This window comes from Seriola dumerili, unplaced genomic scaffold (assembly GCF_002260705.1).
Source record: "Seriola dumerili isolate Sdu_G_001 unplaced genomic scaffold, Sdu_1.0 BDQW01000138.1, whole genome shotgun sequence".
Taxonomy (NCBI): Eukaryota; Metazoa; Chordata; class Actinopteri; order Carangiformes; family Carangidae; genus Seriola; species Seriola dumerili.
In genome coordinates, this window is record NW_019174393.1 from 3911035 (window position 1) to 3923522 (window position 12488).

The window sequence follows — 12488 nt, forward strand, 5'->3', positions numbered from 1 at the left end:
ATGAGAAAACAAGGGACTTTGTGGGTGGCACAGTGTAAGATCACTCCCTCCAGTGTTGTGGTGTAAAAGTGGCACAAGTGGTAAAGACAACACACACACACACACACACACACACACACACACACGTATACGAGTACATGCACAAACAGAAAGACACTCGAGCTTCAAGGAATGAGCTTTCAAACAGGTAGGCCCTTCTCACGACCGAAGCAGGTTTCTCCTTTCTCCTTTGTTGGGGAGAAAGGCTTAAAGATCAAGGCTTTGTGCGTTTGGCAGTTCAGAGCCACATATTTATTCGATTTCAGGGGTTCAGCTGCATTCCTGGGCTGTTTCACTGAGCTGTGTTTTCAATACTGTGTCCTTTTGATGTACGACTTTTTTTTTGTGGCCCATGTACAATTTTTCAAACAGCCATGGGGAAAAAAAAAAAAAAAAAATCCTCCGTATCTATCAAATATTCAGGAGAGTCTGTCTAAAGTGGAAAATTAAATCAATCCGCTGGTGTTGAAAATACTTTCACTTCAACCTAAATTACCACATAAATCCTGATATACCTTGTTCTAATAAACCCTATTTGTTTTTGTTAAGGGGCAACACACGTGCCAAGAGTAAGTATTGAAATTTTTTATAAGTTTAGTTTGTGTTTGTGAAAATTAAGTAAGAAATGAGAAGTGAAATCGCCAAACAAAACACTGGCGAGACTCAAAAACATCATCCTGTGAAGCCAACATTCCTCCGTCTGAGTCTTTCCCTTTCCCTCCCGACTGAAACAGGAGGAAATTGTGTTTGTTCATCATTCCTCAAGTGCAGGTCGGGCTACATGTGTAAACCCAGCTCGCCCGATAGCAGCGATGCTTATCGGAGAGAATATAGTCCTGAGCCCGATCCCCGGTGACATAACACACAGAAGCGGGTGCGTGAAACCTGTTAGACTGCAGACAAAAATCAGTCTGTTAGTGTGCATTCACTCATACAAATATAACTGAGGCTTATTGTCCCTCACGCAATAAAACGGCAGAGTGAGCAGAGCTGCGACGGCAAACTGCATCAGACATGAAATATCAGGTTGTATCTCAGACAGAACGAGTCCGATTTGGATCAAATGCTCAAAATGGTTTAAATGTAAATTGATATTTGAGGCACAGTTGTCAGATTTCGACTAAACCTACAGAGTTGATGCCTTATTTTTCTGTGTCCTGGCATTGAAAAACAGCTTGCCTGCTGGAGGTGCTACTATATCCTTACATTTGATCTTGTGTCACTCTGGTGCATCGTCCAGTTTACTCGTTTATTAAACGTGTAACAATTTAGCATGTTGGACATTTGATGTTTTATGTGGCTCTTTGTTTTTATTATGTGTCTGTGCTTTTTTGTTTTGTTTTTTTTATAAACCTGCCTGCACACCTGAATTCCCAGCTGGGAAAAATCAACATTGAACTGAATTGATATATACCTTCTGGCTCAGTCTGGACACTTTTATCAAAGGTCATATTTTCAAACCTTTTAAAGCAACATCAGCAGCTCTTTTTATGGAACCTTTGAAGTTAGTAGATCTTGTTACTGAATTCCTGATATGACATTTATGATTAAGTTTGCTGATGGGAATTTGCAGATGCAGCAGATGTGGTGACTAGTAACTTTACAAAAAAAAAACTTACAAATAAGGTAACCTCATAAATTAGGATTTATTGCTTTAGATTAAGGCACCGGCTAGACCACCTGGCATTAAAGCACCCAGTCATTAATCAATATCTTAACTCTGAATGGAGCCATCTTTCATTTTCATACTTTATCTACTTCATTTTTATGATTTGTTTTGTTGAATGTTTTCCGATGTGCAGCACTATGGAACAATCTTTTGAAAAAGAGTCTATAAATAAAGTTTTTTGAAGTATATTTTAGTGCTAATACTTATATACTTATATACTTTATAATGCAGGGGTTATACTTGACTCATCCTTTGACTTTCTTCTTAAAACCAGATGACGTAACTTTGACTGAGCAACGGCCACTGTGACGATATCTGGTAAACTTGACTTTATTTCCCAAGATTCCTTTGAGTCAGTCACTTCAAAGACCTCTTCATGTTTATTTGTGACATACTTGAAAAGTGGTGTAACAGTAGCACAAAACTTGACATTAGCTAACATTAGCGACCATACCGGACCTCGCAAAAAAAAAAAAGAATTGAGAAAGAGTGGATTTTGTTGCCTGAGAATTCAACTTTTCATTTGTACGAGGAAGATTTTTGTTATTTCTTATTCTTTAAAGTTTCTACAAGATCTGAATTCTCGCACCGGATGCAGAGCAGAGACGCCAGAAACAGGCAAACCAAATGTGTACCAGAATCTAAAATAGAATGGGAGAAGGGAGGCTGGGGTCTCTCAGTAATTCTGCTTTAATGAATACAAACAGACAGGCTCCCAAATGCCTAATCATGCAGAGTGGCCTGATTAGGGCTGACTCACAAATTCCCCCTCGGTCGTCAGCAAACACACAGGAATGTCCGACAAATAGGTTACACGTTAGAGACGCACAAAATCGCAACACACACTCGCCCACCCGTCTAATCCACAACTCTCTTACTTAACACCCTCCCTGCTGAGTGTGTTTGTGTACGTCTGTGTGCTGTCACACTCGCAGGACGCCCAGCGGCTGGGCACAGAAAGTCTCCCCCAAAAAAAAAACAAAAAACCACACAACTGTGGGAGATTTATTTCCACGAAACCGATCATCACTTATCTCTGAGTGGCTCTGTAAACTATAAGGATTAAAATCTCAAACTGTAAATTTATATCTACTGCACGTCAGTTATCACAACACACACACAAGAGCGTGTTAATGTTCTCAGTGTGAATGCTGTTAATGAGGAAGGTAATAACCAGAGAGGGAATTATGACAGAAAATGTGTAAATGAACTTAAATTAAAAAACAAAACAAAAAAAAGGTGTAAAATTTGACGTGGATTTTCAGGGCAAAACAATAGCCTGAGTCCAGGGTCAGACAAGGACGAGGCTATTCACTCTGACATTGTTTTGCGCCTGCAGAGAAAACAGTCAAAGTGGATTTAGTTAAATATTTACATGGGTTACGTTGCACACTGGGTTTAACCAGTTTATTCAACGAGGCCTCACAATGTGTGACTGCTGCAAATTCCCCATGATCGATCCTTTCTGCTCTACTTAGGACCCTTTTTTTTTCTTTTTAATTTTAAGTTGACATCCATACAATGAGAGTTTACTGATGCCAAACTTGGGTCTGCACACACTCAGGAGTTAAAGATTAGCCACGATGACAGCAATTGTGTCACTCAGGCAGTAGCAGGGAAGTGAGTAATGTCTCAGGTGAAGGACAGATGCTTCTCTGTCAGGAAACCGCCTCTACAAACAGTTGAGTTTTCAGTGGCTGTTGACTATATTACTCCTAACTAACTAGCTAACCTAGCTCCTAACTGTTGAGGCAGGAGAGCGGACGGAGCAAGTTCAGCCTGCAGGCCTCACATGTTCACGAGATGTGTTCATCCAGCGCCGGCGCTCGGGGGACAGCGCAGGTTTTGCACAACGTTGCGTTCTGCTGTGTGTCGTTCTTCAGTAATAATCTACAGTCTGCTCCTGAACAGACATAACTAAAGAGCAGTGACCCAGAAAAGACTTTGAACTTTGAAGAATCCCCACAGTAAATGTCAAACAGAACAAGTGGTGCCGCAATACAGAAACTCTAATACCTAAGCATTCAGTAGTACTACGATACCAAATCAAACAAACATCAGAATAACTTTTCCACAAATGTTTTAGTGTCTGTGACTGTCGACATTTTTAGTGACAGTTTGCTCTTGACAGTTTTTCTTGGTTTAACTCCAACAACAACGCTGTCAACGAAATCTGATCAGTTCCACATTGTGACATGTCTTGACACTCGATGTCATGGACACATTTTAATTCATACAAAAAAAAATAAAGGTGCGGAGGTTCGACACCCAGCCCTTGACAACACCCTCTCACAGCCTCTTCAGCTCTAATCAGGTGATCTGATGCCGTCTGACAGCATAATGGACGCTCAGCTCGTCAGAGGTCACTTTAATGAGAACCAAAGTTTACGTAACAATCCTACAAACTGAACAAAACCACGTGCCACGGCCCATTACGAGTGTGCTGTGTATTTTATGAGGTGCCGAGAGACCCCCCAGGTGCCCCAGTGGAGGGGGGGGGTCAGGCTGGTAACGACTTCATCGCAGAAGCAGACAAGCAACACTTCCTCTTTCTTTCCCTCCTCTTCCTCCTCCTTTGGAATTCCCTTAAATCTCACAGAACAGCTCTTCTGGGACTTTTTTCTTTTCTTTTTTCTATTAGTCACCCCTCTGAAACATTTCCAGTGACAGCGGCCCTCGTAAACAATCCAGAGTTCATTCCAATAAGTCACCCAAACAAAAATGTTCTTGGGAACACTGCTGGTACTTCTGGCTTGGGAAACTTCACTTGGAGAAACACATGTTTTAATTAAAGAGTTTAGCATTCCTGTTGTTCAACCAACAAGTGAAAAGAAGGTAACAAAACACCCTGCCTAAATAGCTCCTTTCTTACCTAAGTCCATGATAAAACCCCTGTGGTATTTACTGTGATGATGTGACCTTGTTTGGAGAAGGTTTCAACAGAAAGTGAAACACGCTCCACCCCATGCAAATTAACATTCTTGCATTCTTGTGCACAGCTGTGAATTGAGCGTCTATGACAATCAAACTACTGTAGGATTTCTAAGTGTAGTGATTCATAAAATTCACAATTTAGAGGGTTCCCAGCTGGTTTCATACAATTTTTTAAAAAGAGCTATTTATAAGTTTTGCTATCGCTACGACGCCAGAGTTATCATTAACAGCTGTTTTACTTATCAGTCTTGGCAAGAGCTTCAGCCATCGTTGTATTTACAAGACAAGAGGTTAGACTACGTCGTCTGAACGGCGCCACTTCTTCAGGGCAGCCTGGAGGCTACAGTGACTCGGTATCGGAAAGTGACAATATGGTCCCAGATGAGCCGGGGCTAGCTGGTTAGCATGCGAACTTCAGCAGAAGAAAAGAAGTGATAGAAATAAAAGAAAAACAAAAGGGTTGCTTTCCACCGCTGGAGACAGCTCTTGGCGAGTAAAGGAATGACGTTTAGTGCTGAACTCGCAACGTTTCTTCTAGACTGGTAAATAAACAGCTGTCAATGCTAATGTTAGCTATGTAGCATCAGCAAATGGATACCTTAAATAAGCTAAGAAAACAGTAAAAGCGGCATCCACCTTAAGACAATTGACAGAAAAAACACATCAACTCCAGATATTATGAGAACTGAAGACGCAAAAGATAATAAATACGCCACTAATCTACTGCATATTCAAGAATGGCCTTGAAGGACTGCTGTAATATCAACCCAATGTCTCAGTGTTGGAGAAGCAACAAAAAGACACATTAGTCTCAATTTCATTAAAACCAGTATCATACCGTGCCATCTCTCTCTCCAGCTGCTCTCAGCATCCAAACATACAACTTCACCCTCCACTGAACTTCAGCACGGAATAAAATGGAGCAGAAACAAATCTGGGGCATAAACAAGGCAGGGGCGTTTGAATTTAAGGCATTTGCTGATTAATGTCGTTCAGATGAAAGAGTTGACTCCACAACTCAATGATGCATAGTCTCATTTGATATGAGACAGATTGCACTACACACACATTTACAGTACATCCTTTGCCCCTGGAAAAGGGCAATGTGTATGTGAAATGTCCAAAATGAAAATTAAGCTTTAATGTAGCAGAGCATAAAAAAATAAATAAACATTTTTGTCCTCATGTAACAAATAAAGGCAGAAAAAGTGTGAAATTTAAGTGCAAGATGAAAAAAACAACTTGTTTCCCCTTGTTTTGCTCCCTCAAAAGTTGTTAAAATAATCATTTTTCACACTTTCTGACATTTAACTTTATCAGCTTGTTCCAGCTCTTCTTTGAAGCTACAGTACATGAATTTTAAACTAAGTGAAATATCTAAATGCAAGACTCTTTCAAGCTTCTTCATGGCGACACCAGTCCAATAAATAATTTCATACAGTTTTATATTGCTGACGCACTTTGGAAACTCTGTGATCTTAACTACAATTTTCAAAATAAAGTTCTGTGGGTTTGAGCAAAGTCTGGCTGTAAAACAAGAGTTTGTGCCAAGTGCTTTACCAGTGGGGACAGTGGTGTTTAAGAGGTTGAGATGTGTTTGTATAAAACATAAAACACATTAACAACCACCTGGATTCACAAAGGATCGGGTTAAACAAGGACCCTCTTGTCTGCCATGTTCTCCTGTCAACGGCGTGTTAGCGCTCGGCACAGTATCACAGGTTGAACCCGTTGACCTCTTCGGTGACGCTGCGGGCAAATAGCTGTTGCGGGGTGGGGTGGGGGTGGGGGTAGGGGGTGCTGGTTGGGTCCACACTCAGCAGCAGCAGCAGCCTCTGTGGGGTAGATCCAGCCATCCACATGAAACAAAGTTCACACTCCCCTGGCAGTGTGAGTGTCTGGCTACAGCCTCATAACTCACTGAGGTCATAAAAAGCTACACAATGAACGACATGAATCACCATCGGACCGCGTGCGGCGTGACCAACAGGAAACACACTTACATCACAACCCTGAAACCTTTGAGAGAAAATGACCCTCACAGAGATGCTCAACACACACACACACACACACACACACACACACACACTAGTTTCCACATTCCTCTGTTGCATAAGCATGTCGTGAGCAGGTCAAAGGTCAGCATCAACAACAATGCCCTCCAGTCTGAGGCGGCGAGCAGGGCGAGAGAAAGGAGACACCTTCCTGGAACGCAGGAGGTCACACTGATTGATGCTGCGCAAAAAAAAAGTGTCTTTTCTCCAGTAAAGCAGGGAGCTTTTATCAGGCCATTATAACCTCAACAGGCAGAAGATTGGGTTCCCCAGATGCTCTGAAATCCCGCTCAGCAGCTATTATTCTGCACAGAACGAGCGGGGAGATAATCCCAGGCATCTCTATTCACACCTGTCCACTCATATTCACGTCACAAAGGGAGCTTGTGTGAGCGAGTCTTCATTTGCATAGTTTGGGCCTTTATATATATGCACCAGGAGGAGAAAGGGAAACATCTGACAAAAAAGGAATATATGAGTATATCTGCTGCGTTGCCAGTTCTGGGATTTTTATGTCTCTCTTTGATTCCTTGCAGGATCTCCGGGCCCATGAGATCTGAGAGATAAAGCCTCCATCATTAAAGTCGGATTAGAAACCGTGAGATGTTATTTAGTGTTAGTTGCTGCTGGTGGCTAGTTTTAAATGTTCAAGTGTGAGGTGTAAAAACAATAAAGTATCTTGAGGCTTGGACACATCAGCAGTTACAGATAGCATGTGTCAGAAAAGGGAGGAAGAATAAATATCACATTAATTCAGTAAAAGCATGAAACTGTTTTTCATAGCTCTAAATTTTGTCTATGGGGGGAATAGTGCATCAATACAACAACTGAAATATTTATTATCTATTTTAGGTCAGATTTAAAATCGCTGTATATTAAATATATGTAATTTACCATGAACAAACTGGGCGCAGGCCCAACAACCACAGGGGTCGAGTGGCCATTGAGCCGCCAGAGCCTCGGCTGTGATAGAGTGATTAACATTTCTTGTCAAAGGGGAAAGTTCAAAGTCCTTCTGAGAAACAGCTTCATTCTGAAAATATCACAAAAGGATATCATGACACGATCAGTGAATCATGATGTCTGGGGGTGCTGTTGTCGGTCAGGCAAAACAAACTATTTGAAAATAATATGGGCTGGAAAGTGATGGCCACTTTCCACCATTTCTGACATTTTACTGGCCGCGGCTTCACATTGATTTAATGGAGCTGTAAATGAGCTTTTGTTAGCGCTGAATTTCAACAAACAAAAAGAGAAAAAAATGATGTACATCATAAAATACAACTGCAAATAAAACAGGCTGTAAAGGAGAGCGAGTGACATAAAATACCACGTCTTCTTCCAACAGAAGTCGTGGCCAAAATACTAAAAACTTTCACTTTTCCATTGAGGCATTTGCATAATTGTGATGACGCTGCCAAACGGAGGTCATGAAAGACCGCATTAGCTAGTAACTGTATGACCTCGCTGACATCAAGCATGACACCCAGGGAACTATCAAAGCGTCAAAGTGTTCAGACAGCAAACTCCAAGATGTTATTTATGAATTCTGTCCCCGACTATGTTCACAGTCTTGTCCTGGTTTTGATAAATAAAAACATGAAGAAACCTGGTCGTTATTATTATGTGAGTTCTGTCACATCTGTAGCAACTGAGTAACATCTGTAGCTGAAGATAAACTTGATTTAGTTTCTGGCTTTCAGGATCAAGCTTGTGCCTCCGATTGTCAATAATGTAGGACAGCTACCTCTCAGGAGACTCTTAACTGGCAGATTCAGGTTTCTTAAAACCAGGTTTAGTTGCTGAAATGTTTACAGGAACAAACACACGACTGAGAGACAAATGAGCTCAGGAAACTGGTGGGCATGTAAACATACTCAGTGTGTCTCACAGATAACACTCTGACTGCGGGGGGGTGGGGGGGGTGGTTTTCTACAAACTGTACTAACTCCAGTTGGGATCAGAGACCTCCAGTTCTTCTGTCTGGCCTCAGCTTACACCTCATTCACATCCACCTCCCACCCTAACCCCCCTCCCCCCCAGTAATAGTGCGTTCGCCCACTTTACAACACAATCAGCCGCCTATGGGCTCGATCTAACATATCTGGCACAGCCCAGAGTGCTGAAGCCCCGCATTACCGCCTGGCTTGTGACCAGTTTTCAAACGGCTTTGCTCAGCACTGCTGAGCACCTAATAACAGGATGTGGAGCACCAACTGACAAACTGGTCAAACTCCAAGTTGTGCTGCCCCGAGGGCACAGAGCTCAAATGTGGTGTGTGTGTGTGTGTGTGTGTGTGTGTGTGTGTGTGTGTGTGTGTGTGTGTGTGTGTGTGTACGGGAAACAGGGTGGTTATGGACCACTACTAAAGGCATATCTCACTACCACTTACACTATCACCTTAATGAAAAGAACACGTATTCCAAGTATTTTTGGATAAATCGTGTGGTTTTGAAAGTGTGTAAGTGAGTGCACACACTCACAGCACTCGGCTGGCACGGCTTCGTATCAGAGTTCCTGCATGTGTCTGCACCACAGGAATTAGGCAAGAGTCTGACATGATTTAAATTCAATAACAATGAATGCCCCAACACCGCTGTCCAATACACACACACACACACACACACACACACACACACTCTCCACCACCAGCCGCTACCACCCCCCCCCCCCCCCCCCCTTCCCTTTTTCTCTCCAACATCTGAGAGCTGCTTTCATTTCTATCGCTCCAGAGGGTCGATTAAACCAGACACATGTATGGGAGGAATTTGGAGACTTTTGGAAAACAAGTGCTGTTGTTTGATTTGAATTATTCATGGACCCACAACACTTTATGGACCTACAACACACACACACACACACACACGGAAACCAAGAGACAATGTGTTAAAGTGAGAACATGGACAAAAGATGTTAAAAAGCAATAAAACCAGGGAAAATGTAAAATATAAAAAGGAGAAAAACTTCCAAATGACATCAGTAAACAGACATTCATATCAGATATGACACTGAAGTACAACAATAACTAATTCAAGGAAGCCCTGTACAAATAACCTGTCACTTTGCACAATAACAACTGACCTAACCTCTTCAACTCCTTCTGGATTTGGTATTTAATAGAAAACTGGTCCACTGGGGGGGGGGGGGGGGGGGGGCGACACGATAAAAGTTTACTTCACTTTGTTTTAAATGAATGCACACTGGCTGTGGTTTTATAACCCTGCTGAATGTGGATCATAGTTTTCTGCGACCACAACTATTCAGCAGCATGCCAACTAATTCTGTTCTGACCAGCTTTATAAGCTGAAGTCAGCTTATCACAAAATGTATTGCTGATATGTAAACGTCAGCTGATAAGGAACAGGAAGTTGCAGGACAGACATGCCAGGAGACTATTTGACTATTTTAACTAAAAAAACAAACAAACAAACAAACAAATTCATTGTTCTTAATACAGGCTCGTCCAAACCACATACTACTTCTTTTAATGTTTTCCCTAGTTCAGTTTTGTTTATTTTGGATTCTTCTCGTTCCAACTGTAACTATTATAGCTTTTGTTGGTGTTACATTTGGTGTTTACAGTTTTGATATTTGATTCGATTAGTAATTTAAGTCATTTATTAAGTTAAAAAATTCAAAGACTCACTAGTTTCAGCTTCCTAAATGTGTTTTTCTACGTTTTAAACTGTTTTAAAGTTAAAACATTTGGATTATGGACTGTTGGTTGGACAAAACAAGCAGCTTGAAGACGTCACAATGGGATCTGGAAGTTTATCACAAACCTTTGTCCCATTCCTGTGACAATATACAGACTAAACAACTTAATTATTAATTAAAAAAAACTATAGAAAGGTTGATAATGAAAATGACTGTTGGTTGAAATCTCAAATATCAGTATCAATATTGGCCTGAAAAACTCAGAATCGGTCTGGCCATGTTCTGGTTGCAGCCTCTGAGGTGTGTTGAGACTTTACAAGCAGCAAAGGTAGAAAACTCTTGCTCTTTACACAAGCTTTGACAGCCTCCTCCATCCCAGCATGGACCTCCATATTGTCCCACTTTGTAGCAGCAGGATGAACGAGCCCCGACTCCAAACCCCTAAGCAGCATAAACAGCCACTTTCCCTCATGAGGTGAATCCGGTTCTGTATCTAAAGTGACCTCTGACTTCCCCCGTGGAGGTGACAGCTAAGAGAAGAAGCGCTTTCCCTGCAGGGGATTCACTTAACATGCCATCACATCGCGTTAAACATAAAGCATGGACTCACTCACCTCATTGGATGGTATGCTGACAACACCTGTTGATCTCCTCTTTTCCCTCAACTTCCTCTTCTCTATCTGTCCTTTCCCCTTCCTGGCGCTGGGGCCGGTGCTCTTCTTCTCCTTGCCCTTGCTGGGTGATGGACTTTCCTTGTCGCTGTCATTGCAAGCCATGGGGCTGGAGTCCGGGGAAGCGCACTGAGCCTTCTCCGTCTGAGGCGGGGCCTTCTTCAGGTTGCTCACCGGGGTGGAAGTGGGTGCAGGAGGGTGAGCGGCAGGGTGGTGCGTTTCCTCCTCGGGTCTCTTTAGAACCGTGCCGGAGGAGGACCGAGCCACCGAGTAGGAGGAGGGGAGGCAGTTCCCAGAGGAGGCGCTTCGCTCCGGGTTTCCGTTGTTGGTGAGCTCGGTGCCCGGCGGAGCGGCGTGGCGGCTGCTGCTGTTTGTGTTACTGGAGCCCAAGGGAGCACCGGTCGCTGCGGCAATGTCCCCCAGCATTTTGGCTCTCATTTTCTCCCGTTTTGCCTTCCATTCCTCCAGAAAGTCTGTCGTAGCGTTTGACTTAAATCCGCCTGTGGCCATGATCCCTTCTTGATAAGTCCCTCCTTTCACGCCAAGTTGGTGAAAATTAAGTTAAAAGTTGAAGTTGATATGAACTTTCAGCTCTCGGCTCCCGTCCTAATGGCACCACATTCCTTAAGTGATTAACCCGGGTGCTGTTGACAGGTATGAGGAAAATAAAGTCAGCCTCACGACAAATAAAACTTTAAACTGTCTTTTCTTGCTCTTTTTTTTTTCAAAACCTAGAGACTTTTTTCATGTCGTAGTTGTTTACGTACATGACGTCAATAAATAAAAAGTACCGGGTCCTTAATGTTTGTTACTTCAATGCGCAAAACTTGCAACTTTCTGGTAACGTCTGGGGACTTTTTCTCCAATACAAGAAACTCAGGGTTTGCAAAAGTTGACGAGAGGAAAGTAGAAGTTTAAATTCAGGTGGAAACTCACCTGTGCGGAGCTGTTTCCGTGGTTAAACTGTTCTCCTCGGTCCCGACCAGGTGTGTGCCCGCGGTCAGATGAATGGTGCTTGTCTCGAGCGCTGAGAGCCGCTGCGCTCGCACTGCCCTCTGGCACACCGGCTTGGTCCGACAACACACGACTACTTCCGAGTGAAGCCGAAGCAAAAGATGGCGCTCAGTCCAAACATTATAGTGCTTTAATGTTCCTACAGGGGGGTTTGCGGTTCGTGTCAGGTGAATTATGTTACTCTTTAAAGGTATTCACGTTATTTTATGGCAACAATTATTATCATACTTTTGTTTTCATCATAATATATAACATATTCTGCGATTTCATAGTATATATATCTTATAGAACGAATTAATTTATTCCATGGTGTCATAGTATAAAATATTAGAATATTATTTAATAATATTTGTGAACATTAGAATATTCTGAGATACATTTACTTTACTTTAGCATTTTCATTTTCAAAGAGAAATTGTTTCATTTTTACTCCATTACATTTCTTTGACA

At 42.3% G+C, this 12488-nt stretch overlaps 1 protein-coding gene across 1 annotated transcript in view; it reads right to left on the bottom strand.

The window, feature by feature from the left end:
- pawr (pro-apoptotic WT1 regulator) overlaps positions 1 to 12080 on the bottom strand; it is a 62195-nt gene extending 50115 nt beyond the window's left edge. Inside the window, 2 exon segments of the mRNA XM_022749097.1 lie at positions 10968 to 11668; positions 11961 to 12080. Coding sequence (XP_022604818.1) covers positions 10968 to 11534 — 567 coding nt within the window. The 5' untranslated portion in view covers positions 11535 to 11668; positions 11961 to 12080.
- Positions 12081 to 12488: the final 408 nt, after the last annotated feature.